Source organism: Anas acuta, chromosome Z (genome assembly GCF_963932015.1).
Source record: "Anas acuta chromosome Z, bAnaAcu1.1, whole genome shotgun sequence".
In the NCBI taxonomy this organism is placed as follows: domain Eukaryota; kingdom Metazoa; phylum Chordata; class Aves; order Anseriformes; family Anatidae; genus Anas; species Anas acuta.
In genome coordinates this window covers 20,716,767-20,744,078 of record NC_089017.1, presented here as the reverse complement: position 1 = coordinate 20,744,078, position 27,312 = coordinate 20,716,767, and the positions used below count along the sequence as shown (strand labels likewise).

The following is a 27,312-nucleotide window of genomic DNA, read 5'->3' as shown; positions in this document are numbered from 1 at the left end:
CTCTGTCCTCCAGGCTGGGACAAAAGTGAGAAGCAGCCACAGCTGCGTACCCTGTTGCTGTTTATCTGTCCATTTGTCTTACCTGGGCACACATGTGCAGCAGGTGGAGAACTTCATGGAGACAAAGTAAATTCAGAGCAAGAAGCTTTCCATTTCATGTGGCTGTCATGAAAACTATGGGTTTTTGATGTTTTGGGTGGTAAGTAGGCTCTATCATGATGAAATTACTGCTTATTGTGTTCCCTAGCCATCACCAGCAGGGCTGGCATGTCTCTGGGTCTGGGACAAGGGAAGACCTCTTGGGGGAATATGGCTTACTGAAAGAGACATTGCACTGCACTTTGTATTCGACGGAGAACGAGCTCAGAAACAGAAGTGCAGAGATGATGTGTATGTGGTAACCTGTTTAGCCAAGCTGACAGGAGCTTTGTTTCAGCTGTTCAAAGGGCAAAGATCTGCAAAAGCATCTCCTGCTTGATATGAGATGAGCATGTGGATGATCCACAGGCTGAAAGCAGGTTGCTGACCTCAGAGCACTTTTGCCTCTTCAGTTCATTTCAACTGGGTGGACAAAGATTAAATGAAGTCTACTGCTCTGAGCAATTCCAGATGCACCTGTGTCTGAAACTGGTTTTGTCCAGAGGACATGTGTACTATGGCAAAAACTTCATTCATCAAGTGCCAACATTTTAGGCTTATTGAGACATCTGGCATTAAAGATAAATGTCTCAAGGGATTTGTTGCAAACTCATCTACAAGCCTACTTTTGGAAGCTTAAGTATCCTTGAGGATGGGCTGCCAGTGGCTCAGCATTTAGGCTCACTGCTGTAGAAGTGCAGAGAGACTAGAAATACATATACATATACATATACATATATATATATATATATATATATATTTTTTAATGGGGGAAAGTTATTTTATACTGACTTTTAGTTATTGTTAGCATTTCCTAATTTTGACTTTCAGAATCCCAGATGTGCATTTTTGTAAAATGTCAAATGAATGTCATTGTGTGTTCCACACACAGCCCTATGTGCTGCCTAGTAAATATTTTAGTGACCTATTTAGAGCAAGCGGCTTTTGTTGAACACGGTAGGCAAATACAGAGGGAAACAGAAGCCCTGTCGTCCTTGTGACAATTATACGTCCATCTCTAATCCACCCTCTCAGCCTGATAAACAAGTGTGTGTGCATGAGTTTTGAACAGGTGACCATCACCTTCTGATCTGTTTTCTTGCAAATACTTCAGTTAGCCTGTAAAGCAGGTAAGCAGTAGTATTTTTTCTTTATAACTCCAGTCTTACTTTGAATTTTTGTTGTTGTTGTTGTTTATTTTATTTTGTTGTTGTTGTTGTTGTTTTAAGCTCTCTCCTGGGGCTTAATCAAAACAATGTGTTTCCTTCCACCTGATTTCTAATTCTAGTTATTCTTTGAGTCAGCTACTCAGCAACGAATTGTATTTCCATCTTTTGTAAGTTTTAGTGGTGCTTCTCTTTCTATTTTCTGACTGCATACTTGATGAAGCAAACCCTTCAGTGTGCCTAGCTCATAGTTGTTTATTCCAGGTAATTTACAGGGAGAAAAAAATCATCCCAAACAAGCAACTCCAAATTAAGTGAAAGCTTTTGCTCCTACCCTTGCATCTTTTTGTGATTGGCGACTTTCCTCTCACCACCTTAGAATCAGGTATGTTAGGAGCCTGCTGTATAAATGTACTTTGGCTGTGGCTTCCTGTTCCCATTTTCCTGAGGAAACATTTGAATTAGCAGTGTACCTTCATCTTGCTTGTGTTCTCAGCTGTGGGTGCAAGAGGTTTCCTTTTATATCAAATGGATGCATGGTAGCACAGTTTCTCAAGTGAAGGTTTTCCTTTCTTTTTACATTTAGAAGTGAATTCTAATGAATTCAGGAAAATGTTTTATTTTATAACAATCTAGACTTGTTCACACGCATTTGACAGCATGGATCAGCTGAAAGCCCATTTTCTCAGTGCTGATAACAATTTCTACCTCCAGCTAGCTCTCCATCCCTTCCTCAAGGAAGGACTTTGATTTCTCTGCCATGCCACTGATTCTGGGTCTTTGCCCCACAGCTCTCCTGCTTGCTGCTATGTCCACACCACTGGAGGATGCTATGAACACCTTGATCAGGATTTTTCATCACTACTCTGGCAAAGAAGGAGACAGATACAAGCTCAGTAAAGCAGAACTCAAGGAACTCCTCGCCAGTGAGCTCACTGACTTCCTTTCAGTAAGATGCAGCTCCTGAGTCTCTTGAGTTTCTGTTTCACCGGTGAGATAAGCAGCTATCAAAGTGTTCAGGAATAGCATCTCCTTACACAGCAAACATCCTGCTATAGCCTCTCAGATGACAACTGTCATGCAGAGCCGGAGAGAAAGAGATGAGATCAAATTTCACATTTGAAAAGTGTGTTTTCAGGGGGTGGTCTGGGCCCCCAGTTCTCTCCCAGGTGCCACAAGACAGGCACTTCGTGCTTCGCTTGCTGTGCTTTTGGACAGAAGGGCCAGCAGCAGCCAGGACTAGTAACAAAACTCATGCTGGATCAGGCTTTATTTGTTTGTTTGTTTGTTTGTTTTAGTAATGGAGCAGAAATAAGTCATTCAAAGATTCAAATTCAGCAACCAGCTCTCAGGCAATGACAAAGTAGTTTGCATACCATGTGGCATGGGACACCCCTCTGGTTCCCTTAGGCCAGCTGTCCTGGCTGTGTCCCCTCCCAGCTCCTTGTGTACCCCCAGCCTCCTCGCTGGCCAGACAGCACATGGAGCTAAAAAGGCCTTGTCTCAGAGAGAGCACTGCTCTGCAATAACTGAAACATGGGTGTGTTATCAACACTCTCTTCATCAAAAATCCAAACTACAGCATTGTGTGGGTCTCTGTGAAGAAAATTAACTCTGTCCCAGACAAAACTATGGCATGACACCATGGTCATGCAATAGGTGAGCTCCAAGGTCCATTTTATTCTTGGCGGCCTAACTAAATCATACCCAGCTGTCATGCGGAAACTGTTATGGGAAACAACAGACACACTAGAGCTGCTTATCTGTCCCACAGTATCATTAAGAAAACCTTTCAGGGATAAGTATTTTGACATGAATATCTCTTTACATGTTTGTTGTGTTCTTCATTACACAGCATTGACACTTTATGGAATAATGACCTGATCCATAACAGATTTTCTGTATCCTCTAAATTGTAAGGATTGTTGAGGACCCTATCACCATCAGTAGGACTTTTAATACATTGTATCCATTTCCTTGAATTGGATTTTCTTTTAATCTTGGTTATTGATTTATTTTCATGAGATTGACTGTCCTTACTCCCACTGCATAGGATGTGTTGTTTGTTAAGTAGAGATATTCTGAATGCGATGAATGGAGGTATAATATGACCACTTATAAACAGTTTCTTGAAAATCAAAGCACTATTTGTTAGGGATGATACAAAGAAATTTCAATTTTTATTTATTTATTTATTTATTGCACATTACAGATTAGACTTGTGCTCAGCAGCTCCTAAAACTTGTTTGATTCACTTCAGTGTCCATTCAGTACCTGTATTCCTTCTAAGAGCTGCAGTGTTCCCAGTTTCTGTAGCTGCATACCTTTGGGACTCCAGACCTACATTTTTAATGTTATGACTCACGTATATTAGTATTTGGGTGCATATTGCACTCACCCTTTTATTTAATAGCATCTGGTCTTGTGTCATACTGGTGGGTTGCACCATCACGTGTGTTGTAATTATGCATTCAAGATCTGCCCAGCTAAGATACTTTTTTTCTCTTTAGGGCCAAAATGATCCCCTTCTGGTCGATAAGATTATGAAAGATCTGGACTCCAATAAAGACAATGAAGTGGATTTTAATGAATTTATGACTCTGGTTGCAGCTTTGACTGTGGCATGTAATGATTTCTTTGAAGAACAACTAAAGGAAGAAGGATTTTAAAAATGCTCGATACAATCAATCTTGTCACCACAAATACAATGAAGTACGTCTACTTAGCTAGTGCTCATCAGCATTTAGTGAATGCAAACCATCATCAGTCAAACTGCTACTGCAATAAGACACTTACTTATAGACCAGATCAGCAACTGGTGTAAGCTGGACCAAAGGCAGCTTACACTGTTTGAGATCTGGCTTTTAGTATTCTCAGCCTTTGCACTGCAGGTGTCTGTAACACACACTGATCAGTTTCCCAGGTCCCAGGCTTGGGGTGGCAGAGCACTTGGCAGGAGTTAAGATTTCAATTTTGTAAGTGTCAGTGGAGTGGGAAGTAAAAGGAACATGAATGTTGCTTACATACTTTCTGAATTGGAAAATTTGGAATGAGACATAAAATTTGCCATTTAGTTTTCAGTCATTCTGTAACAAACATGCTTCTGCAGGTCACAGAAAGTTGTTTGTTTCTTGCTCAGCTCTGCTTATTCCAACGCCCTTTTTATTTGCTGCTCCATACGTCCCTGCACTCTCGTATTTCATATATGGTCACAGCTGCCTCCCGCCGCCTGAGCAGATGGTGTTGCTTGCCGTGATTATGGGTTCATTTCCCCCAATCTCCCCAGCTTCCATTTTGTTGTGTTGGCATTACTGCATCCCAGTGGTCCACCTCTTTGTTTGTCATAAATGAATTCATTCATATGATAAATTATTCAAATACATAGAGGTTTTAGTCAGCAAGCTGCTCTGAGGGCTGTTGGAAGAACTGGGTCTTTAGGGGAAATGTAAATGCCTGCTGCTTTCACTATTCTGGCACCCTTAAGAGGAGAGCTTTTAGAGGACCACTTGTGGTGGATTTCATGATGGGATCCCAGAGTACAGCTTCATCATGTGAGTCATCTGATGGAACAATAATTTCTTCTTGTGCTGATCCAACTCCCTGCATGGATGTGGTGCAAAAGGGGCAGTGGGACCCCATGGCCAGACATGGAGAGAGAAATGTTTCAGTGTTAACCCACCCTTGGACTGAAATAAATGTATATCTAGATTCCTGTTTAAACATACTTCCAAATCCCTGCAAATCCTTAGTGACAGCATGTTGCAGCTTTTTTCTTGCATGGAGTGCTCACATTGTTTATTTTTGTTTGGTTGGTAATTTCAAACTGTAATAAAAGGTGTCTGAATTAAGTGAAGGTTATCTGTTTGTGTAAGAGGTCAAAAAAAAAAAAACAAACAACAAGAACCTTCAATGTGCCAATTTGCTATTTAACTTGATGTCAAACAGAACCCCCAGATCCCTCTCTGCAGGGTTGCTCTCCAGCCTCTCAGCCCCCAGATGATCTTATCTTGGAAAAAACAAACAAACAAACAAACAAGTTTGGGTGGTGGTAGAGGCTCTTACCATAACAGAAGTTATATAGCAGTCACAGAAGGTCTTATACAGGAGCATGGCAGAAAGTATTAAACTGAAGACAATAACACAACTTTTTGTCCTCTGCCATGTCATGCACTTTAATATCCTTGCTGTTCTTGGATGAGGGTGGCAGCAGGACCAACCAGAAAAGGCAAGACTTCTTTCATGGTCCTGAAGACTGTTCCTGGTCTCCCAGAGCTTCCCCTTCTTGGGTGGCATGGAGAGGAGCATAGTCTAAACCTTCAGCCCAAAGCTACAAGGACTCAGGTTGTCTCAGTGAGGACTGCTCTGTCCATTACAGCTTTTGAGCAAAAACCTTTCTGGAAATAAGCTTCAGCATGTCCATAACCCCCGTGCCTATCCTTGGTGGGACCCTAGACACTCATCAGCTTGTGTGTTGAGTGTAGCTGTGGAAAGTCACAACTGGGGTCAGACAGGGAGCCCTGCTGAAGAGGGTTTGTGGAGACATCTCATCAGCAGAACTGACTGCAGACTGAGTGCAGTCTCGCTCCTCTGCAGAAGGGGCTTGCTTGCATAAGAACCAGACAAGAATGACTCACATGGCCTTTATTCCAACCAAAGTTTTATAAAACTTAATAAATCAGTGTTTGGCTTTGCTGGTTAGGTTTTCCTGGTTGCTATTTTAACTACATGGACAACTGTTGAATTCTATCAGTAACAAAGAAGAAAGTATTCCATACAAAAAACAGAGAATAAACAGAAAATGAAGAAAATGCTACAAAGCCCATTCAAATGCTAGAAAACAAAAAACACTGGCATAACCTGGGGTCTTGGGGCAAAACACTTGCCATCCCAATCCTGGGCTAACAGTGGGTTGACCCACTGCACCAGAAGGTCACTCACTCCTCAGCCATTCTTCTTCTGCCCGTGACAACCACTGCTGCATTCACAGATACCACTGCTAGAAGAGATGCCTAAAATCTTCCTTTTTCTGGGGAAGATCACCTCAAAATTTTGTATTGCCTCAGAACTTTTCTGTAAGCAAGCTTCAGGATGGAGAGCTGCACTGAAGCCACTCTTGCTGGCTATGCAGGAAGGTGTTTGTGTGACCAACCTCACTACAGACATTTTGTCCTGCAGACATGAACTTTTTGATTTAGCTGCTCTTACAAGTAGAGCTATCTTCTTTACACATGAAGCCATTATTTTTTTCTCATCGTTTACTGACACTTTTCTTGCTGACTTCAAGTTTTCCTGTAGTTCATGAATCCAGGAGCCACTTTAAAGTTTTACATGAAGAGGAAGCTTGTTGTGTGGGTTCCTCCAAAGTCAGCTTTCAGCTTTAGGAAAGATGTCTAATTATGGGCATTTTTTCATTTGTGTTACCAGACTGTCTGAAAAATCAATAGAAAAGTGAACACTGCAATATGGCCTAATATTTTCAAGTTACATTAAAGACCAATAAAAATCCAGTGATGCCAGACAAGATCCTTTCTAGCTATTGTGAAATTGTTTTCCCTGACATCTAAAAAGCAGATTTTGAGAAGATAAATGGCATTATCTTGAAAGCCTCAGCCTTTGCCTTTTGCTTTTATTTCAGTTCAAAGGATACTTGAAGTGGCAGTGCAACTTGATACACAAAGCTTCATGCACTATTGGTAAATAAATTTATAACCTCTTCAGATTTGGTGTCCAACTGCTGATCTCCAAACACTGCATGTGACACCACCAGTGCTTTGAAAGGGAGCAGTCCCTCTTAGCTCTGACTTACTGTCCAGGTCAACTGGAAGGCAACATTTCTTTTGCTCTACAGCCCTGTAGGCGGTGTCAAGCCCAGTGGAATAATCATCATCCTACAACAACAGTTCCTGCTCTTAAAGGTGAGAAACAAAGTGGCCTGGGGTTGTGGGAGGGGAGAATGCCATGCACACCTATTTGGTCTAGGAAATCTGGATAGGACTACCTTTCAAATCCTGGTGCATAACTCCTCATCCTTGGCATCCCTATACATAGGCTGGCAATCTCCCCATGCTGTCAGTACAGTGCCTGCTCTTTTGAGATGTGCACTTTCCCCTTAGCAGAGCAGCTATTTACTCCTGGGGCAAAGGCTTATAGGTCTCCCCTAGTGCAGCAAGCACTGCTGTGGGTGTTCAGTCACAGCAATGTGCTGGGTCTATGCAGTATGTACAGTATGGACTCTAAATCTCAAAATCCAGTGCATGTATCTCAGTGAAGCATGGCTTCATGGTATCCCAAGCAGTTGGAAAATTAACACTTCCATGCATGCAGGCCAGAGGAATGTGGGGCAGAGCTCTCCTATGGCAATGCAGGTCCATGCCAATTTACTCAGCAGTCCAAGTCTGAGCCCCTTCCCACTGCGAGCATTGCAGGCTGTGCTGCAGTGTAAAGCAGAGAGTGGTCAGGAGGGAAACTCTTGGCCACGACCCAAAGCCCACAGTCCTAGGCTGGCACCATGCCGAAAAAAGTTCGTTTCCTCTCAGATTTCCACCCAGATAAGTTGGTTAAAAGGTCAAAGACAGGACTTGCCTCTTAAATCAGATTAATCTATATAAAGGTTTTTGACTGGCAGGAAGATTTCTTAGACTGTGATGTGATGTCATGTGCATGTCTAATAACGGGTTTGATTGACAGGCTAACAATTAATAGATGTGTCTTTAGGGATAATTAAGTCTGTTGAATGGCACTGTATTATTTAAAGGAAAAAAGGGGTCACATTTTCAATTTTATCTTTCTTCTTCCACATGATACTGCATGAGATAAGATTTTTTGTTTATGATCTAGCAATCTTTTTTTTCTAAGCAAGGACATTTTCATCCATGTCCTTTCCTCTGAGCTGGGCTACATGCCCTTGGGTAACCATCAGGCAGAGCAGATGAGTGAACTTCTCCAGATACATTAAAAAATAAAAAAGTCTTTTTAAATACCAAATTCCAGCCACCTGCAATCAGTTGTGTAAGAGGGGGGCTACTCCCAAGGAAGAGAACTGCAGCTGCATCCACTTATTTTGCCCTAGCAAGTAGATTCTCAGCTGATATAAAACAACAAAGCCTATTGCACTTAGTGGCGTAATTTTGCAACAGCTGAGGACATGTGCTTATGACTTTAAATTAGCCGTCAATGGAAAGTTGTGCTTCTGTTAGCTGGTTGGCTAAATAAGGACATATCTGTAAAATTGCAAATGTTGCAACAAGGCAGCTGAGAGGAAAACAGAAGAAGCTGTTGCTCAGAGTACAGGTATTTGTAGGACAAATCAGTGGGAGATGTTCCTTTGGTTTGTCTGCTTCAAATTACAAGCTGTCACTCTCAGGTCTTGGTTGACTTTGTGTGTTGCAGAGCAAACAGCCACAGTATGGGTACCAAGTATCTCTGCTGGTGGAGTCTCTCCTAAATCTCCATGTGTTAGGATGACTCCACATTCACATCTGTTGCATGAACCCAGAAAAACACATGGACAGGAAAATCCTGTGGGTAGAACAAGTTGTGAGGAGCTGAAGGGCAAGTGAACCAGCTGGGGTTTTAGATAAGGTTGTTTTTTTGTGAGCTGAAAAATGTCAGGAAACTGAGAACACTGCAAAAACTGCATCTTCCCCAGCTCTGGCTGTGGATATTGAGTGGCAGTGGCAGATAGGTCCACATGGGTAGGCTAAAGGTAGCTGGAGGAGATAGAGTTCTGGAGAGCTCTGTCCTGTTCAACTACAAATGTCTTGACTAGGAGAAGCTAAAGCTTTTTTGTCTTTGCATCAATGACCTATTTTACAGTTGTCACTCAGGGAAAATTTTTGTCATTTTTTGTTGCCCCAGGAAACAAATTAAGTGAAATCAATTCATGAGAATTTGAAAGCTGAGTTTGATTTCTCTGTGCAGTGAAAAAACATGTTGGCAGACCTGAGGTAAGAGACGGTCTGTGAAATTCCTATCAAAGTCTAAGCTGTCTCTAGGCTTCAGGAGGTGGAAGAATGCCAGGTGATCTCAAAGTCCTTCAATGTTTGTTTTTTTTCATTGACACGAAACACTGCGGTACTTCTGTCTAGAAGGGGAGGAATTACATGCATGTGAAAAAGAGCTAAGTGGTAGGAGTAGCTGAGAGGATAAATACATCGACATGCTGGGTATGCTGGCATCTCTTATCTGACTCATATTGACTAGCTGAACTGTGTTACAATCCACAGTATTTCTGAAATGGCCCATTATTGTAATATCTAACACTGTTGGAGACGATCAGGTTGAATCACAGCTCTTTCCCCGGATGAGTGAGAATCAATCAAGGAGACAGTCACTTCAGCTGAGAAGTACTTGTCCTTGGATAGGAAAAATATTTCATGATATCACTCTTTGAAGGGGAGCTCTGTCAGAGAGGAACTTTATTCTTCACAGTGACCCAATTCTAACAAATTTTGGAACGAGGTGTGTGTAAGTAGTAAGATTTTTCAATATATCCAAAAATAATATTTTGTATTCTAAGGTGACCTCAGCATTGAAAATAAAATGACAAGTGTTCTGGTAACTCAAGTCTGGGAGAGAAGAGGAAGCAGTGGCTGAAACACCCTGTGTCCTCTGCAGGTCTGGCACATTATCTGATGTTTGCCTCCAAGCAAAGTGCAACCCCAGTAATTGTGCCCCATTCTGGGAAGGAAACTGCTCTTCAAGGACACTGGGACTGGTCAGGGAAGCCACTACTTTAGGTGAAGACTGACACAACCCAGTGCTGATCTGTTGGGATGCAGACATGGAGAAAAGGAGGACAAAGATATGGAGCATCTACCAGATCTCTCATGTTGGAGCCGTGTTCAGAGTTGACATCCCAGGTGGGCAAATGTCCTGAAACTCTCCTAACACCAGAGCACATGCCTTTCCCCATCACCCCCTCCCACATCTCTTTTTTTCTTCCTGGGAGAAAACTTTTCTCCACTCCCATTTCTTGGCCCCAACTGCTTTGTGTAGACGCTGCATTGAGTCACAGGCAGAGCTCGTAGTGATCATCGCCCTCAGGGTAATCTCAGTGTCTGAATATAATGTTTGCTTGATTATTTGTAACCCGCTAAACTGCGAGCTTCACAATTCTTGTTCTTATTCAATGCCATAAATAGTGTTAATGCAACACTTATCATCAAGCCTGCACAATGCTGATAGTCTTTCTGTTCACCAATCCACAGGCATTCGTCATTTCTCAAAGCTACTCAACATAACAAATCACACATCTCTTGTGTTAAACTGCCCAGAGTTAACAAGCTACATTTACTTCACCTTACTGAAAGTTCATCTCTATTTAAGGCCAACTTATTCATACACACACAAGTAACAGAAGTGTCATTACAGAAAGATGTACTGCAAGGCTTGGAAGAGGTGGTAGATTTTCCTCTACCAGCACACAGTGCTGGGGACAGCAGGTAGTGGCAGAAATGCCCTTTGCCTGCAATGGGAGAAGTGTTGGGTTCAGGATGGATCGGATCATATGTTGCCAGAAGATTTGCCTGAGCCCCCCAAAACAGAGGTAGAGTAAAGGTACAAAATGTGATCCCGAACACTGTACTTTTGGTGCTTGGTATGCCCTTTTTCAGTTATCATTGCAACTATGGTCAGGTTTGTGTAAGAAAAGCATATCAAAACACTGATAGGGACAGCTTAATTACTTTAATCATGTTGAGATGTACCTTTCTTGTTGTATGACAACAGCCTGGCTACTTAAACTGTTTTTTTTCCAGTAGTTCCACCGGTGCGTTTTGTAGAATGGGTGCTTATCCACTAATTACTGCTGTGGCAACAAAGAAACATCTCATGCCACAAGCGGTCCCCAGATGTAGTCATGATCACGTAGTTATGATCATCACGGTTCCAAGGGCTCTGTCAGTCACATTTTGGGCCCTCCAAATGACAAGGGTTTTTGAGATGTTAATTAGCTCTCCATTGATTTTTCTGTACTACAGGTTGCTCCCTGGCCAGGACCTGGGCAGAGCAGTGACCCATTGCCCTGGGGTGTGGTAGGCAGTGTGTGCTGGACACACAGAGAAATTTGGCACCATGTCTTGGCAATTAACTGGCCCTAATCAGCTGTGGCATAGCATGGCATAACCTGTTAGTGGAGAGGGGACCTGATGGTTAGCTATGGGATGTGGCTGCAAAGTCTTACTCCTCTTCTTTCTCCTTCTCCCCAGCACCTGCAAGGGAGGAGGCAGAAACATGCATAGGAGCCTGGGGCAATGGAGATGTATGGGAATACAAAATCTTCCCTGCTAGCCCTCAGAACTGAAGTGAAGTGTTCAGTAATGATCTGTGAGTACTGAGAAGGGATTCAGGGACTTCAGTGTTTCCTATGGTGACTTATAGGATAAGGGAAATGGACTAGAGGCAGGAGCTTCCTCAGGCAGTTGGACTAGATAATGTTTGAAGATCCCTTCCAAATTAGCTACTCTGTTCTGTCATTCCCTTCTATTCTAAACATGTGGCTCTAGTTTCACAATCCCTCAGGCTTTGAAGTGATGTTCTGTGTAAGTCTATATTAAGGATATAGTTTCCTAATGACCCCTGCAGCTGTGATTTTTCATGCAGCCTCACCTTTGTTTCCTTTTCCGTGGCATTTCTTTTTTTCAGAGCAGTAATTGATTGCTAGCACAGAATTTAGTAATCACGGGATTGAAAATTTGCCCCTCACAGCAGTAATTATGACATTTTAGAGCCTCTAGGTTTCTTTGTCTCCTTAATCTAGGCTAGTTAATCCCACTGTTCAGGAATAATATGTGGAAGGGATTGCAGCCAGTTGAATGGCACACCTCTATAATAAAATGCCAGTGATGTGCAGCAATCCCCTATGTGCAAAGACACAGACAATGGTGTGGGACCTGCTGCCACATGAGAAACAGCAACAGCTAGATAGTGTTGCATTTCCCAGACACCAGAGAAAAGGAAAAGCTACTTCCTTGTTTAATTCTGAATTAAAGCAGGGATAAGGATAAGAGAAATCCATGTTAACTCAGCACAGTGGTTAGCAGCTGACACAGCAAGAAGGTTAAACCACAGCCAGAGGTCCTGCACATTCAATGCCCTGCATCGTTTCTCCAGCTGGGCTGAGCATCCATGAGAAATCAGCATGAGCAGCTGAGGATGGAGTGCCTGAGGCAGAAGTCCTCCTTACCCATGCTGTTGGTGGTGAAGCACTCTGGGCTTGCTGCTGTTCTGAGCAGGCAGAGGATTTGCCTGGTGTGGACGAGCAGGGGAGTCCCTGTGGGACGTGCAGCAGCCTGTCACTGGGATGTTCCCTGTGGTGTGAAGGAGACAGAGCTTGCATGGAGAAGTGGCTATACAGGAAAACTAACATTTGTCTGAGGTTCTGGTGTTAGAGGGAGGTTTGATCTGCTCTGGTGCTTGTGCTAAGACTCAGGCTGCAGCCCAGGGGAATTAAGAAGTACAGGGTTTAAAATATGGCCCAAATTAGAAGACCAAAGTTTTCAACAGGTATATCACAGGAAATCCAGGAGCTGTGGTTTGTGTGGAGTGAGAAAGCTCTGGGGTTCACTTGGGTATAGGGGGCGATTAGCTGCAGGGGAAATTTCCACTCTGAGGGGAGGGAATGGTGGCCACAGCCTGTACTATGGTTGTGAAGAAGCTTGTGTGGAAATATAATGATCTTTCCCAGGAATTCAAGCATGGAAGGGTGTTGTTTTAGGGAGCTGGGGGCTCAAAAGACCCTTTTGGAGACCAGGGGTCCTGTGTGGTTTGTAACACCCAGTCCCTGTTCTCATCAGCAAGGCAGCCCTAAGGAGTGCCTGTAGCTGGAGCACTGCTTTCTGCAAAGCTCAGTTCCAAGAGCATCGTACACAGCCTCACAGCACCAACCACCTTACCTCAAAGGAAAGGAAAACACAATTACTGACTGCATTATAGCACCGAGCATCACTTGATCTCCACAGTGGAGAGTAAACAAGGTTTGTTTCACTACTCTCTATTCAGCTGTATTTTCTCCACCTCTCACCACAGCTGCGATCTCTCTCCTCTGAAAAAGCAGCTGACAAGACACCTACAAGCTCCCAACACTGTGTGGGGGAATTTTCACCATGGGACAGGCAGCTGTGGGCATCTGAACCCACCTACAGACCCCAGCTCTAGCAGTACAATGCTCTGCAGGGTCTGAGGTGCCACCATGGTGTAGGGCAGGTGATGTCCTGCTTCTGCCAGGCAGGAGATAGGTGCTCCCAGGGCTGCATTACAGCCACAGAGGTTGCTGGTGTAGTGGAGGTGTCACAGCATGAGATTATCTGGTCTACAGCAGGGTTGGACAGGGTGGGAATGTGCTTTTCTGTGTTATGTAATCTGATGATAACAAAACAAAATTGTCCTATTAAGTGTTACTGTGACTCAACCCAATAAAAATAAATAAATAAAGGCACTCTTCTCATTTGCCCAAGGGTTTGTATCACATTTAAGGTGCTTTTCCCTTCCACAGTGCCCTAGGGATATTTTGAACCCTGTTTAAACTGCTGATTTTTCTTTGCTTTGGTAGGTGTAATCACATCTGACAAGTTCAGCCTCATCCTTAAGCACACGCAGAGCTGGAGCGAGGGTCTGGTCTGTGCAGGCAAAGGGAGACTCTGACGGCAGAGGGGCAACTCAGGGTTTGGGGTGGGCTGGATGGAGGTCCCTTCCACCTCAACCATCCTGTGACTGTGTCAGCCCTATGCTTTAGGAAGCAGGGAATCACCTCTGGGGCTGGGTGGCTTCACGAGGATGCTGGGCAGGATGTCACTGTGCCTTCCTCACCAGCTGCTGCTGAGCACAGAGCTGAAATGCAGAGCAAGATGTGGCACGGAGGAAACAGCAAGTTGCATGAGTGTCCCTGCTAATAGCGAATTCCCCTTCTACAACAACAGGCATCTGAGTTTAGCTTTAGCAATAATGCCATGCAGAATATTTGCAGTGCTCAAAGCAAACTCCTGCAGGTGCTGTGTCAGAAGCATGAAGCCTTCGTAGGCCCGAGGTGGCTCCTCACCTTTCTCCACCACCTTCAGGATTGTAGTACAGTCCTCACACCTCCTGGTGCCAGCAGCTTGCTGTGCTACGGCCCCAGGGTTACCTGCTCTTCTGGGCACCCCACCAGGTAATGCTGTGCTAGCCCAGGCCTCAGCTACCCTTCACTGGGAAGGGTTTAAAACCATGGTGTTTCTCTTGGTGTATTTTGTGAGAGCAGATCAGATCACAGGTGATCTGAAATAGACAGCTTTTGCTGCAGTGTCACCTGTCCTTCGCTCCTTTTTGCAGATGAATTCAACCAAATCTTCAGTAACTGGTGAAATACTCAGACAACCGAGCACTCTTCCTCACTTAGTGAAGGCATCCAAGGAGGACGCAGCCGCTGAGGCCTAGGCTGGCAGGGTAAGTGCAGGCACCCCAGCCAGAATGGGGCTGGGGGCTGCCAAGGGCTGGAAATATGGGGAGCACGGGGAGTGAGGTTTTTATTGGGGCTGAAGTAGGTCTCCAGCTACCACTTCTGGCCACTTTAGTCAAACCTCTGTCATTTCCCAAACAAGCAGCAAGCTGCCTGCTATGCAATGATCGTGACTTTCTTCTCTTCAGAAAGCAAGTGTGTGATCAGAGAAGTACAAGAGGCTGGGCTCTTCTGCAGCCCCCTCAGGTCATGCAGGCTCCTGGTGGTCTCTGGGGCATCTCACACCACCCCGAGCAACCTCCCAGCCACCCTGTCACAGGCTGTGGCTAAGCCCTACAGCTTTCCTCCACAACTTCAGTCCCTGAAGAACTCCAGAGTATTTAAATTCTGAGCTCCCACAGCGCTTCTGATGATGCTCGCTTAAAATCGCAGTTAACAATTCAAGGCAAGTACATGAAGATGAATTAATTCAGTCTTGGTTCATTCAGCAATTAACCACACAGTTCCCTGAAGCAGTTTTAGCAACCTTTGAGTACAACCTAGTGTGAAAAGTTCAAAAACATTTTCTGTTTCCTCAGTATTCTTTATGCTATTGGAAATCATGCAGATACTGCATAATCACAGAAGTGCTATGCAGATACTGAGGAATATTATAGTTTAAAGTAAACTCCAAATGTAAGAATTATAGCATAATAAAATCAAAGCATATAGACAGAGTAGTATTTTTTGCTATTATTATTTGACCATCAAGTGGTGTGAAACAACTGGCAAATGTTCCTGTCTACCATCCTTAAGATTGGAATCAGGAGCAGCAAAGTTAAAGCTCTGCAAGTTTGGACCATATTGTTTTTTAAGTTTTACTGAACCAAAATGAGATTTTGACAGAAAAGCATAGCTGAGAAGATGTTATCAAGATGACTGAGATGGGCCAAGTGTAGGTATTGTATGCACACCATCAGTGGATCACTCAGGGTCAGAGGAAAATTAGAGTATGCCATAAAACTAGTCACTGAGTTCATGATTTTCAGTACTCTGCAGAGTTACGAATTTTCATCTCCAGGTTCATCCTTTGAAGGTATTTCTCAAATTTCCCCTGAGGATCAGGGATGAGGGACAGCTGTATCAGCAGTTCTGTGGGAAATACTCCCTTAGGACTCCCAAGTTTTCCTAATTTCTGTGTGAAAGCTGTGTCTGCTGCAGAGGACTGTCTCATTTTCCTGTGTGCTTGCTGCAGACCCCTTTGTGCCCCCACCACAGGCACAGGACCAGGAGGGCAGTGTTGGTGCTGCATGCTGCGGAGCAGCAGGAGGAGCCCTGCAGGTCTGAAATGCCCTGAGACCAGAGAGGAGGAGGAGGGCAGGATGCTCTTTGATTCTCACTTTGCTTTTGAGTAACTGGAAATCACCACAGGGAGCAAGCGCCCTGGCTGTGCGGGAACACACTCTCCTCCTGGGAGCTTTTCAGCTCCACCAGACAGAGAAGTAGAAAAGACATCTGCCAGCAAGGGGAGCGCTGTTGGCTGGGGAATCTGTGGCTGTGATTTGGACCCTCGTCATGCCCACGTACTGTGTCACTGCGAGAGGAATTCAGTTACCATGGGTTACCCTATCAGTACGGGGACCAAGTGCCTCCCCTCCCAACAGCTCTATAAAAAGAGTCGCTGGAAGATGCCCTGGCGGCTCCTGCCTCCCAGCACAGAGCAGCAGGCACTTAGCGTGGGCAGAGAGGGGTGCCAGCATGCCGTCTGCCTTCCAGCTTCAGTGCCACCTTGTCCTCATCTTCCTGGCAGCCTACAAGGGGGAGACCAGATACCTAGAGGTGAGCAATGGGGCTGATGGCTAACGCATCTTGATGTGCTTTTCTGCTCTCTTCTAACTTTATTCCCAGCTCCTGAGAATTGGGATTTGACTCTCCTTTCCTATTCCCATTTCCTCTGCACCTGACCAGAGGTGTGACATTAATATAAAAACACTCCTTTCATTTATTTGTCCTTTTCTCAAACTTGCACTTTTTGCTAAGTAATTGAGACACTCTCTGTGTGCTGAGCTGGGCTAACCTCTAAGGTGCAGGTTTGCTCCCCCACCACAGCAGCTTTCTGACTAAGCTCTTGCACAGCTGCACCCTTCCCGGAGAAGGGATTTAATCTCCCAGCACCTATTTTAGAAAAGTGCAAGGAGGGGGCTGTTTTTTGCTTCGCCCCAGCCTCTTCTTGCCCTGTTTCCCTGCCAGGTAAGGGATGCTGGTGAAGATGAGCCCTTCCTACTCCTCAGCGAAGATTTGAAGCGAGAGCTTTCTGCAGGACAGATCTACCGGCGGTCGCTCCGTGAGTTTCTTCAAAGATCTGCTGGGTCCCTCTGAGGAGTGGGAGGTTCCTGGGGGGGGTGAGCTTGGGGTAATTTGGGAGTGACAGAGCTGCAGGTGCATTTTGCAGGGCAGGGGGGAGACAGGCAGAGTGTTAAAACCTCCGCAAGCTGTGGCTGAGGCAGAGAGCTCAAAGAGGGGCTCTGAAGGAGGCTGGGGGTCAGAACTGATTTTCCACTGATGGGAGGAGGTTGGTGGTCATCCACCTGCAGTCGCGGGCAGGGTCTGTCTCCAGTGGAAGTGGTAGATGGACAAGCTGTGATGAGGGATAAATACGAAAGAACTCGGTCTTTGTACACTTGTGCACACATGCAGATGCAGTTTTCAGCTCAGAGATGCTGTGACATGTCATTTTCCCCCACCACACCTGTGAGCATCCCCCATTGCTCAGCCATCTCCCTCTCCTCCCTGCTGACTGGGTCTCAGTGCGAGGTCTCTCCTCACTCTCCCCTTCCCCGTTCAGGGGGAGTGGGCACTGGGTCTCCCCCCTGAGCAGACAGAGGCAGCAGCTCCCGGCTCTGTCCCTGCAGGCTGCATTGACATGCTGAGTATAGAGGGGCAGTTCACCTTCACCGCAGAGCAGCCCCAGCTGCACTGTGCGACCTTCTTCATCGGCGAGCCCGAAGAGCTCATCACGATAGACTACGACTTTGTAGACATTGACTGCCAAGGAGGCGATTTCCTGAAGGTAAGGAATTGGCAGCTCCTGCTGCTTGTCCCTGTCCCTGCTCTGGTGTGTGAGATGCTGGCTGTGTGTGGAAGGGCATGCGAGTGCGTGTGTGTGTGTGCACACATACAGATGCTTTTACAAAGCATCCATCTCTGGGACTGCTGCCTCTCCTCCCCCAGGTGCTTTGGTGGCACTCCCACCACCACCACCCCCATAAAGCAAAGTCCATCGCAGGCAGGGAATCAGTCTCCAAACTGCAGCATGGTCTCTTCCGAACTTTTCCAGGAGCACCTCCACTGAAGTGTCTGCAGCTGGCAGACTGACCGCACCTTGGTCGGTGCTAGCCAAGGCTCTCAGCCCCGGTAGGAGGGTTTTCTTGTTGTCTCTGTGATAACATAAATCATGTGAGGAGATAACGACAGCCCTCTGAAATGCTATTACTTTGTGAGGACCTCCACTCACTGCATTAACTTGTTAATGTGTGGATCATTGCAGGAAAGACTATCAAATGGCCCTGCTAGAGCATGCTCCAAACACAGAGAGGTCTGTGATGCAAAGCCACTTATAGTCCAGAACTAAAAAAAAAAAAAATACTGGAGCAATTTGGTGGCAGACAGATGTGTGACCGAGACCTGAACTCAGTTTTGATGGTGAGGGGAGGTTTGAAGGTACCTGCCTGCTCCCTTTGCCTCTTGCTCTGCCCTTTATGCACAGCACAGAGCCCCTCCTGAATGGCTGCAAGCTGAGCTGGGGGGGGGGGGGGGGGGGGGGGGGGGGGGGAAGGAGGAGGAAAAAAACTGCCCTTTAGCCCTGTCCTTGTCCCTCTGCTGGGGGGTCTTGTCCCTCTGTCCCTTGGTTGGGGTCTCTCCAAATGTTGCTACAGGATGATTTCAGGGATTTTCTTCCTAGATACTCATAGATACTTGTGAAAGCTAAAAAAAAAATAGCAAGCAACCTTTAAAACTTTATAAAGGTTTCCTTCCTCTGATTACGGTGTCCCCAGTTGCTACTGTATTCATACAGGCAGCTTTTCCCTGATGTGATTTGGGCAGCTGCTTCTCACAAGTTCAGAAAATTTGCAGTTCTAGCAAATCTGGAAACCAATCCTGCAGGTCTTCCACCAAAACGTCCCACACACGCTCACATCAGGATTACTCACCGCAGCAGCAGCAGGATCTGGTCCTCTGATTTTCAAAGCATGATCAGAGCACAAAAGGAGTTATCAGGTGAGAGCAGGCAGGAGGGAACTGGAAGTGCTAGGAAGGGAAGGTAACTGCACAGCTGCGCTAGGGTTAACACAGATTTCCAGTTCTGGCATGTTTCTGACAGGTCTCCCTGAACATAGTGAGGGCAAATTTGTTGCTATTTTTGTTGTGAAAGAAAGATTTGCAGAGGTTGCTGCTCAAGCTCTAGCCCAGTAGGCAGCATTTGTTGTGCTTTCTAGTGATTACAGTGAGCTGAAAGAAAAGACACAGGTGAGAGCAATCCCCCTGCTGATAATTCCTCCCCTAAGATTTATCGTGCTTTTCTTTTGGACTGAAACACGGATGCTCTGGGGGGCTCTGGACACATTGAAGACGAGCTGCAAAACATGGATGGTGGAAAATTACAGGCAGGTCAGTGGACTTCATGTCCACAGCTCAGAAGTGTGACTTTTGTTTGATGTGGCTTTCACATTAAAAATTAGTTTTAGTAGCAATTGAACAGCAGTGCTAATAAATCAAAAAACTGGTGTGAATTTGATGGTGTTGGAGCAAAGAGAGCTGTCTCCCTCAAAAACAAGTCACCAAAATTGTCACCTGAAGGAAATAAAAACAATAAAATTTATAACCATCCCATTCCTAAATATTGATTTAAGCTTTCATTATTAGTTAAATGTTAGGAAGTAGATAAATACAAAGATTTTTTCACTTTACTTAGAGGCTTTTGACAAGCTATCTGGTGTCAAAATAAAACAGCGTAACACTTTACACTTCTCTGCTGAGAGGATGATATACAAAAGCCCTGGTTTCAATTATTGAACCCCTATAGGTATTTGATGGCTGGATACTCAAAGGAGAGAAATTTCCTAGTTCCTTGGACCATCCCCTGCCCACTTCTGAAAGATACACAGACTTCTGTGAAAGTGGCAACATGCAGAGGAGTGTCAGGTCATCACAGAACGTGGCGATGATCTTCTTCAGGATTCACCACCCAGGCAATGGATTTACTGTCACAGTCAAGAAAACTACCAACCTCTTCCGTAAGTCTTATTTTATCTAATCAAATAGCTTACATCTGGGGTGGGAAGCAAAACAAAAGTGATGGTTTGCACTTAATTCTCTCTGATTTTATCTGCACCAACACAGTTCCAGTGACTTTTGTGGAGCTGCCTGCCTGGGGGTTTGACTCAGGCTCAGCTTGTGTCTCAGGAAAGAAAATTAGAGAACTATACAAGAGAACTTCATAATTTCTTCTGTATTCAGGACAAGAAGGATCTTTCTTTCAAAGATGATCTCTTCAAATCTAATATTGTTGTGTCCAGTCACATTTGGCTTGAACGGGTAGTATTAAACTAGAGATTTTAATCTGAGCAATTTCTAAATCTGGGTGAACAATGAGGAAAAAATATTTGAAAAAGTTCAGCAGTACAATCAGTATATTGAACAGTAACATGGAGAGTGATATATGATCCCAAGGACCTACTTGCAAGTTATTTCCCTGAGCCCACAAGCTAGCAAGGTACAAATATTGGTCACTGGCAACACTTTTCCAAAAGAGGACAGGACATCTATCTTCAGTATTTAAGCTGTTTGACTAATTAAGCTGATTCATCTGCCTTACAATGCAGAAGATGAAGGTGAGAGCATGTCTGCCCTTCCCTAACTTTGAGTTGTTAAGACATGAGCCTGGACACTGGGTCTCCAGGCTGGTGTGGCTTTGTGCCCATGGACCTGATCATTGAGTGCAACTGCTGGAGCTCGCTTCTGTCCATCACCTGCTGGCCAAAGCAGCTGCAGGCCTCCATTGCCTGCATGGAGGATCCCTTGGGTCGCGCACACCAGCGATAAGCTACTACCTGCACTGGTGATTTTGAACTTCAAAACAAAATAAGCATGTGCCTGCTCTAGTTTGAGTGGGGTGTTTCACAGGGTAAGGGAACCCCAGTTATAAGGAGCAGGAGAGGGCTTGGGGGTTTGCTGGCAGTATTGTGCAATGACAAGTCAAAGGTAAATGAAAGCCCTTCATCCATATTTCACTTTAACTGGCAAAATGTAGGAGCCCCTGAGAACACAAATCCCTGATGTGTGGATTTGGGATGTGAGCTCTCCTATTTGATGGCCTCACCCGCAAATTCTGATAGAACCCATTCTACACCATAAGCAATGGGAAGGAAATTTCTAGGGAACAAATGCCAGGCAAGAAAACCTAAAATATTTTAGGCATACTTTTTAGTATTCTGGTTTTAACTCTCAGATGTTAAATTGTTTTTTACTTGTTAGTACCAAAAGTACACAATTTTGCTAAATGTGGGCAGTAATGGCTGTACAAGTAACATCTGCACCTTCTCCTGTGCCCCAGCTTGCAATGTCATCTCTCAGACTCCCTCGGGAAGGTTCACCATGGTCATTCCTCATCAGCACAGAAACTGCAGCTTTTCTATAATATACCCAGTGGTGATAAAAATATCCGATCTCATCCTGGGACATTTAAATGGCCTCTTTCTAAAGGTGAGTGGGTTTTGTTTCTTAATAAATCACTACCACGTGCATCTTCTCTGGGCATGGACAGGGGAGGAAGAGGTGAAGAAGGGATGGCCACAGCACTGGCTTTTAGGGCATGTGTGCTCCAGATCACGTATGTGCCCACCATGGGTGCCAGCACCCCCAGAGACCAGAGCTGGGTCTGTCTCTGCCGTTATTGTCTCTGTAACACTGCAGAGGCAATCAAATTATGCAAAGTGCCATTAGCACATGTAAATATTTCTTACTCTTTGTTACAGCAAGCATTTAATTAGAAAGAAAAGAGTGTTCTCTCAGAGCTGTCTGTCTGCATTTAAACTAATGAAAGCGGGAAGCACTCTGAACAGAGAAAGGAGACTCAGGTTAGGCAGTGAGGTATGAGCAAGGTGAAAAAACAGATGTGTTCACTACAGATGCTCAGTGTGCTGAGCATCCTCTGCTCTGTTTGCTCTGATGCACAGCATTTGATGCTCAAGTGATGAGCAGGCAGGAGAGGACAAGAGCTGTTGGTAGCACCCTGGGCCTGGGAGGTCTGAAAAGGTGAAAATGTCCAGAAGGATAGAAAAAAAAATGTTTGCTTTCTGGTTCCTGTGAGACTGGTAGCTGAGGTCCTCCATGGGGATTGCCTGTGTCTGAGCAGCAGTCAGGGCACACAGATGACACGGGCAAGGTGCTGGTGGGAGGCAGGACATGAGAAGACAGAAATTCAGCTGCCAACTGGTGGAAACAAGACAAGAAACAGTGAACAAGTCCCTGTCAGGGCAACACAGGGGGCTCTGTTGCTAATCTGTTTTTTGTTTTGAGTGGTTTGCACCAAGAAGAGCTTTAAGGAAAAAGTTAGAGCAAAATGAAGACACAGCTCTTTGAGTCTGTGTGTGGTACCCCACCAGCAGAAAGCATAAAGGGCAGCTTGAGTGAAACTGCAGAAATGATCTATTTTTGTCAAGGTAAAAAATGAGCAATAAATGTTAGCTGTATATGCTGATCAGCAGCAGGAGCTCATCTGCTAATTCTGCAGAAAGAAAGAAAGGAAGAAAAAAAAAAAAAAAAAAAGATTGGAGGTGGGCAGGCTTAAAAATTCAAATGAAAAGGGTAAATAATACCAGAGGTGGAGCTGTTAGGAGTCTGATAGTGTCTTGAGAGTCCTGAGACTGCACGACCCAGGCTGCAGATCCACTGGAAAATGGATCTGTGGAAGTTCCTAGAGGGAAGTGAGGAGTTTTTAAGAGATGTGTAAATTTCCCTTGCACAGTAAAGGGGAACAAGGTGTGGGCAAGTGGTGAGCAAGGAAAGGGCTAAGCACAGATGGGAAGTGCTCAGGAAAAGATGGTCAGTCTTGCCGTGCAGATAGAGACTGGCCAGACTGAGGAAATTCAGCTCACAGCTTGGTGCATGAGGGCAAAATCAGTCACAGAATTACAGAAGGTGTGGATTTTAAATATTGGTTGCCTCAGACCAGTCCATAGCTATAGCCTTGCCTTACATGCTGTTTTCGCAGGGACACTCACTCTTCCACACTACAAAGAAGGAGACCCCTACTCTTGTTACAAGAAAACAAAGGCAAACGAAAATTTAAATCAAACGTAAAGTTTTAATACATAAGAGGAAAAAAAAAAAATTCCTCTATTGCAAGCTAGCTAGAAAATACCAGTATGCCTGATCAAAAAGCCAATGTCTCTGTCCTGCCAGGAGCTCCTTCTCTGCTCTTGAAGCCTGTGAACCAGCAGCTTCAGGGCTGATGGTTCAGGATGCCTAGAAACAACTTGTCCCAAAACAGACTTTGAGATGGCCCATTATTCAGTATTGGGCAGACAAGAGACCACAGCAGGGACTATTCTCTTAGTCAGAACGATGAGATTTGGCATCACTTTCTGCTTAGGAATCTGAAAGTGAGGTTATTTTGGAGCCTAAGTTACTGTCTGCCAGCTGTGTGGGCATGCGTGCAGCCCTATGACTCTATTAATTTGGTTACACATCAAATTAATTGCACCCAGAATGAGATTGCTTACTTGCACTGAAAGCAACTGGATCAACATCTTAACTGCAAGCCAGTGATTTTCCAGAGCTCACTTAGGTCTTTCTCTGAGAGTCTCTTAAATAAATTAACTTACAAATTGAAGTACTATTTATTGATTGAGATGAGAACAGCTTTGATTTCACATGGATTTGAGCACAAAGTACTCTAAAACCTGCTGTTGACTGCAGTCTTGTCTAGCAAATTGCTATATTTTGATGAAAACAACAAATAACTTTTAATCTCTGTCTTCTTAGAAACCGTCAGCAGGCTGTGCAGGAGTGGGAGATTTTGTAGAGCTGTTGGGAGGAACTGGTTTAGACCCATCCAAGATGTTTCCACTAGCTGATCTCTGTCACTCCTTTCATGGGTCTGGTGAGTACTCCTTCTTCCACTTTCCTCTGCATGACAAAATACCAAACCAGAGAGGGCCATACAGAGCCTTCTCAAACCCAGATTTCCTCTAGACTGGTGAACTTCACATGTAGCAGAACACGAGAGCTAAATCTCTTCGAACCTGCAGCGGGGGGGATGTGATGCAGCACACCCATGAATACCTTCACTTGCCCCTGCAGTAATTATAATCAAGTTATATAAATTTTTAAAACAGTTTTCCTATGACACATATGATTATTAGTGTCAACAGACAGACAAGCCTGGAAAGTCATAATAAATGAAGGTAGAGGAGTTACATTTTCAGTTCAGGCATTTTTTCTCACTTTCGTTGTGTTTCCAGTGCCTTCCTTTCTGCTGTAGAAGCAAAGCATACCCCAAAAACCCTCAAAACCCTCACCCACTGCTTTCAGGCTGAGCCTCTTTCACAACAGTGCCATGTTAGTGACCTCTTTCTCCACACAAAAATAACAATTTCCAGTTTCCCTAATATTTAATTGAGGAGAGAAAGCAGTGTTGCAGTGATGAGATGGATAGAGCTCTGCAGCACACAGATGTGGGGCCAAGGGAGTGTGGTACCTTGGAGTACCCTCTCCATCACCTTTCAACACACCACAGCCTAATGGTCCAGGCACTGCCCAAAGCCTTAACAAGCAAGCACTGGAACTGAGCAAATAACGAGCACTGCAAAAAGATCAAAGCATGCTTTCCTGGCAGTGTAAAGGAAGGAAAATCCCATCTTGTGTCTCTGCTCTCCCAGCGTTTCAGTGTTGTTAGTTTTGGAGATCTCCAGGATAGGGTGCCACTGTTCTCACCGGTCACTAGTGGTATCTAACCAGTGAGTGCAAGCGTGTATAAATTCCGTGTCGTGTCTGTAGTTGAGACTGCAGATGGATGGGAGGTGAGTGATGTTTGCATGAGTAAAGGCTACAACATTTAATGAAATAGCCAAGCCATTATAAAGTAAAACCAACAAATGCAGAGGAAGGCATTTAGTCAGCAATGCCACTACCGGATGGTCATCACTACACCCAAATGTGCTTTGTTTCCAAAGCAGTATGCATTAGTGCTTTGTAATTCCCAGCACTACATATCGCTTTTCCCTCTCTCTGGTATAAATTTATCCTTATGTCTCTATCCCTTTTCCCTAATTAGCCCAAATGAAGATTGGTTGTGACAATACTGTGCTACGAATGGTCTCCAGTGGCAAGCACATCAATCGTGTGACGTTTGAGTACTATCAGCTTGATCTGCAGGAAATAGAAAACAGAAAGGAGAACAGCATTGAGGAATTCTGCTTCCCTAGTATCTGAGAAACCAGGCAACATGTTTTCACACAGCTAATGACAATAAGGTTCTGGCAAAAAAAAAAAAAAAAAAAGTATTTTTCCTTTACCATCTGGTGTTATCAAGCCTTTCTACAGTACAAGCATATTCCCCTTTTTTTTCCCCATACAAATCAGTCATTCTCATGAGCAAGCAGGAAAAAGTATATTAATCTTTGTTACTACCATGGTAATTTTTCTGCAATATTTAGAATAATTTACTATATTCAAAATCAATAGCAAGAACAGAAGTCTATGTTTCCAATATAAGTGTTATTAGGGAAACAGACATAAATCCTCAGTGTATTCAGTCTGAGCACACACAAAACTGATAAGTATAAACTTCATATGGTTAACATTATCCTTTTATATCAGGAATAAACAAAAAAAAAATAAGATGGTGGAATACATTTCCAGTTTTGTAAAAGGAAATCCAGCAGTAGTGTGTGCAAAAATGACTTGTTTGTTTATGACTATAAATGTGCTATTTATTTCTAATGACATGTTTTTAATAAAAATTTATAGCATGGAAACTTCCTTACACAAACCCAAACATGAATAAATACATTCCAAGAGTTGGCAAAACACTATGATGTTGTATTTTTCTGAAGAGCTCTTTAAAACATTTTTGTTGAACTTCCCAAGTCTTGTGCAGTTTTCTGGAAATTATCATTTTGAACATATGTAGCTGTAAAACTGTGGACTATTAAAGTAACGTTATGGGCAGAAATGTGTTTAACAGTGTTGCCTACACCTTCTTATGCAGCACATGCCACCTACCAGCACCTTTCCCATTTAAGGTTTTTGGTCAAATGTCCAGAATACATGTGAAGTCTGATACACAAATACATGTTATTTTTCTCATCTTTGGTGACCCAGAATAGGAGTGTAAGCCTGGAGAGCTCTAGGAAGCACAGCAGAGGACCAGAGCTCTGTCCAAGCTTGGCAGAGCATGGATGGATTTGTATGTTTTCTGTGAGTGCTACCTGGCAAATATGGGGGCAAACAGCTTCTCCTCTGATGTTCAATTAACAACCAATGCTGATTAATCCAGCTGCATGCCAGAGACCTTCAGATCTGATATCTGGCTCTTCGTCTCACACTCAGTCACCAAAAATCAAGTGTTCTGAGTACTCAGCAGCTCTGAAGTTCATCCCCCTGCCTCAGTAGAAGTTGGTGAAAACTTTAGGATGTCTCAGGCTCTCTCTTCATAGGGTTTGATGAACCTAGTTCTGATTAATAACTGACTAGATAATGAAGGGATATGTCTGGCAGCCTGGTCAGCCTTGGGTGTGTCCACGCTGCAGGGCTGTGTTTATGGAATGGATGAAGACTCTGTGAATGTTTTGCTTTGTTTCCCCCCAAAATCAGACAAAGCCTCACAGTTCCATCCAACAGCTTGGAAAATCTAGCAAAGGTGAGTGCTCCCCAGGATGGGTCAAACAGGGACCTAGGACCTGCAGCAGTGGGACCATCCTGCTTCGGATTATCCCACGTCATGGAGCACCTCCAGCTCATGTCTTGGGGCAGGGGATCCTTGGCCAGCACATCCCTGCTCCAGCCCCATGCAACCTCCTGCAGTTGTCCCAGGCCCCTGCTGTGGTGCAGGTGTGTGCATGGGGGCCTGGCCACCCAGCATGGAAACACTGGCACTCTGAGGTAGGAATAAAAATGAATTGTAGCTCTATGAGCTGTTTTTTTGTTGTTGTTTTGTTTTGTTTTGTTTGTTTTTGTTTGGTTGTTTGGTTGTTTTTTTCCTGAGGAAACTTGCAGTGATGGAGGAATTCTCTCTGCCCAAAACCCCTAATAGTATCCAGCCCCAACAGCCTTTCACAGGCACCCTTCAGCATAATAGGGTGGGTTTAGGACACAGTTCAGAGACTGCTGTATCAGACCATGCTTACCCATATGCCTATCTGCAAACTGGTGAGAAGGAGAGGTCATTAAAATATTGCTCCTTGGTCACTGAGAAACATTCAGTGGGGAGGAGTTGAAAACTCAACAACAGATTTCAAGTCCATCAGCTCAGGACTAGGTCATGGATGAAGATAAACTCACCATCTCTTGCTTAGTGTAGTTTAGTAGTGGCAT

The 27,312-nt window shown here is 44.4% G+C and overlaps 2 protein-coding genes across 4 annotated transcripts; both read left to right on the top strand.

Moving 5' to 3' along the window:
* The first annotated feature begins 1,964 nt into the window (after positions 1 to 1,964).
* S100Z (S100 calcium binding protein Z) lies at positions 1,965 to 5,132 on the top strand. Its single transcript, XM_068667298.1, is given in 3 exon segments — positions 1,965 to 2,050; positions 2,052 to 2,253; positions 3,815 to 5,132. Coding segments are annotated over 3 exon segments (447 nt in total). The 3' UTR covers positions 3,974 to 5,132.
* Positions 5,133 to 8,457: 3,325 nt separating this feature from the next.
* Positions 8,458 to 25,974, top strand: CRHBP (corticotropin releasing hormone binding protein). 3 transcript variants are annotated; one of them, XM_068667529.1, is made up of 10 exons: positions 8,458 to 8,594; positions 9,921 to 10,165; positions 14,610 to 14,723; positions 15,994 to 16,554; positions 16,966 to 17,059; positions 17,628 to 17,785; positions 19,799 to 20,009; positions 21,329 to 21,477; positions 23,761 to 23,878; positions 25,052 to 25,974. In XM_068667529.1, exons 4-10 carry the CDS (start codon positions 16,291 to 16,293, stop codon positions 25,207 to 25,209), a joined length of 1,152 nt encoding a protein of 383 aa, XP_068523630.1. In that variant the 5' UTR covers positions 8,458 to 8,594; positions 9,921 to 10,165; positions 14,610 to 14,723; positions 15,994 to 16,290; the 3' UTR covers positions 25,210 to 25,974. The 3 variants fall into 3 exon arrangements, with proteins under 3 accessions (XP_068523630.1, XP_068523629.1, XP_068523631.1); XM_068667528.1 differs by having other exon boundaries at positions 15,971 to 16,554; XM_068667530.1 differs by lacking the exons at positions 8,458 to 8,594; positions 9,921 to 10,165; positions 14,610 to 14,723 and having other exon boundaries at positions 16,459 to 16,554.
* Positions 25,975 to 27,312: the final 1,338 nt, after the last annotated feature.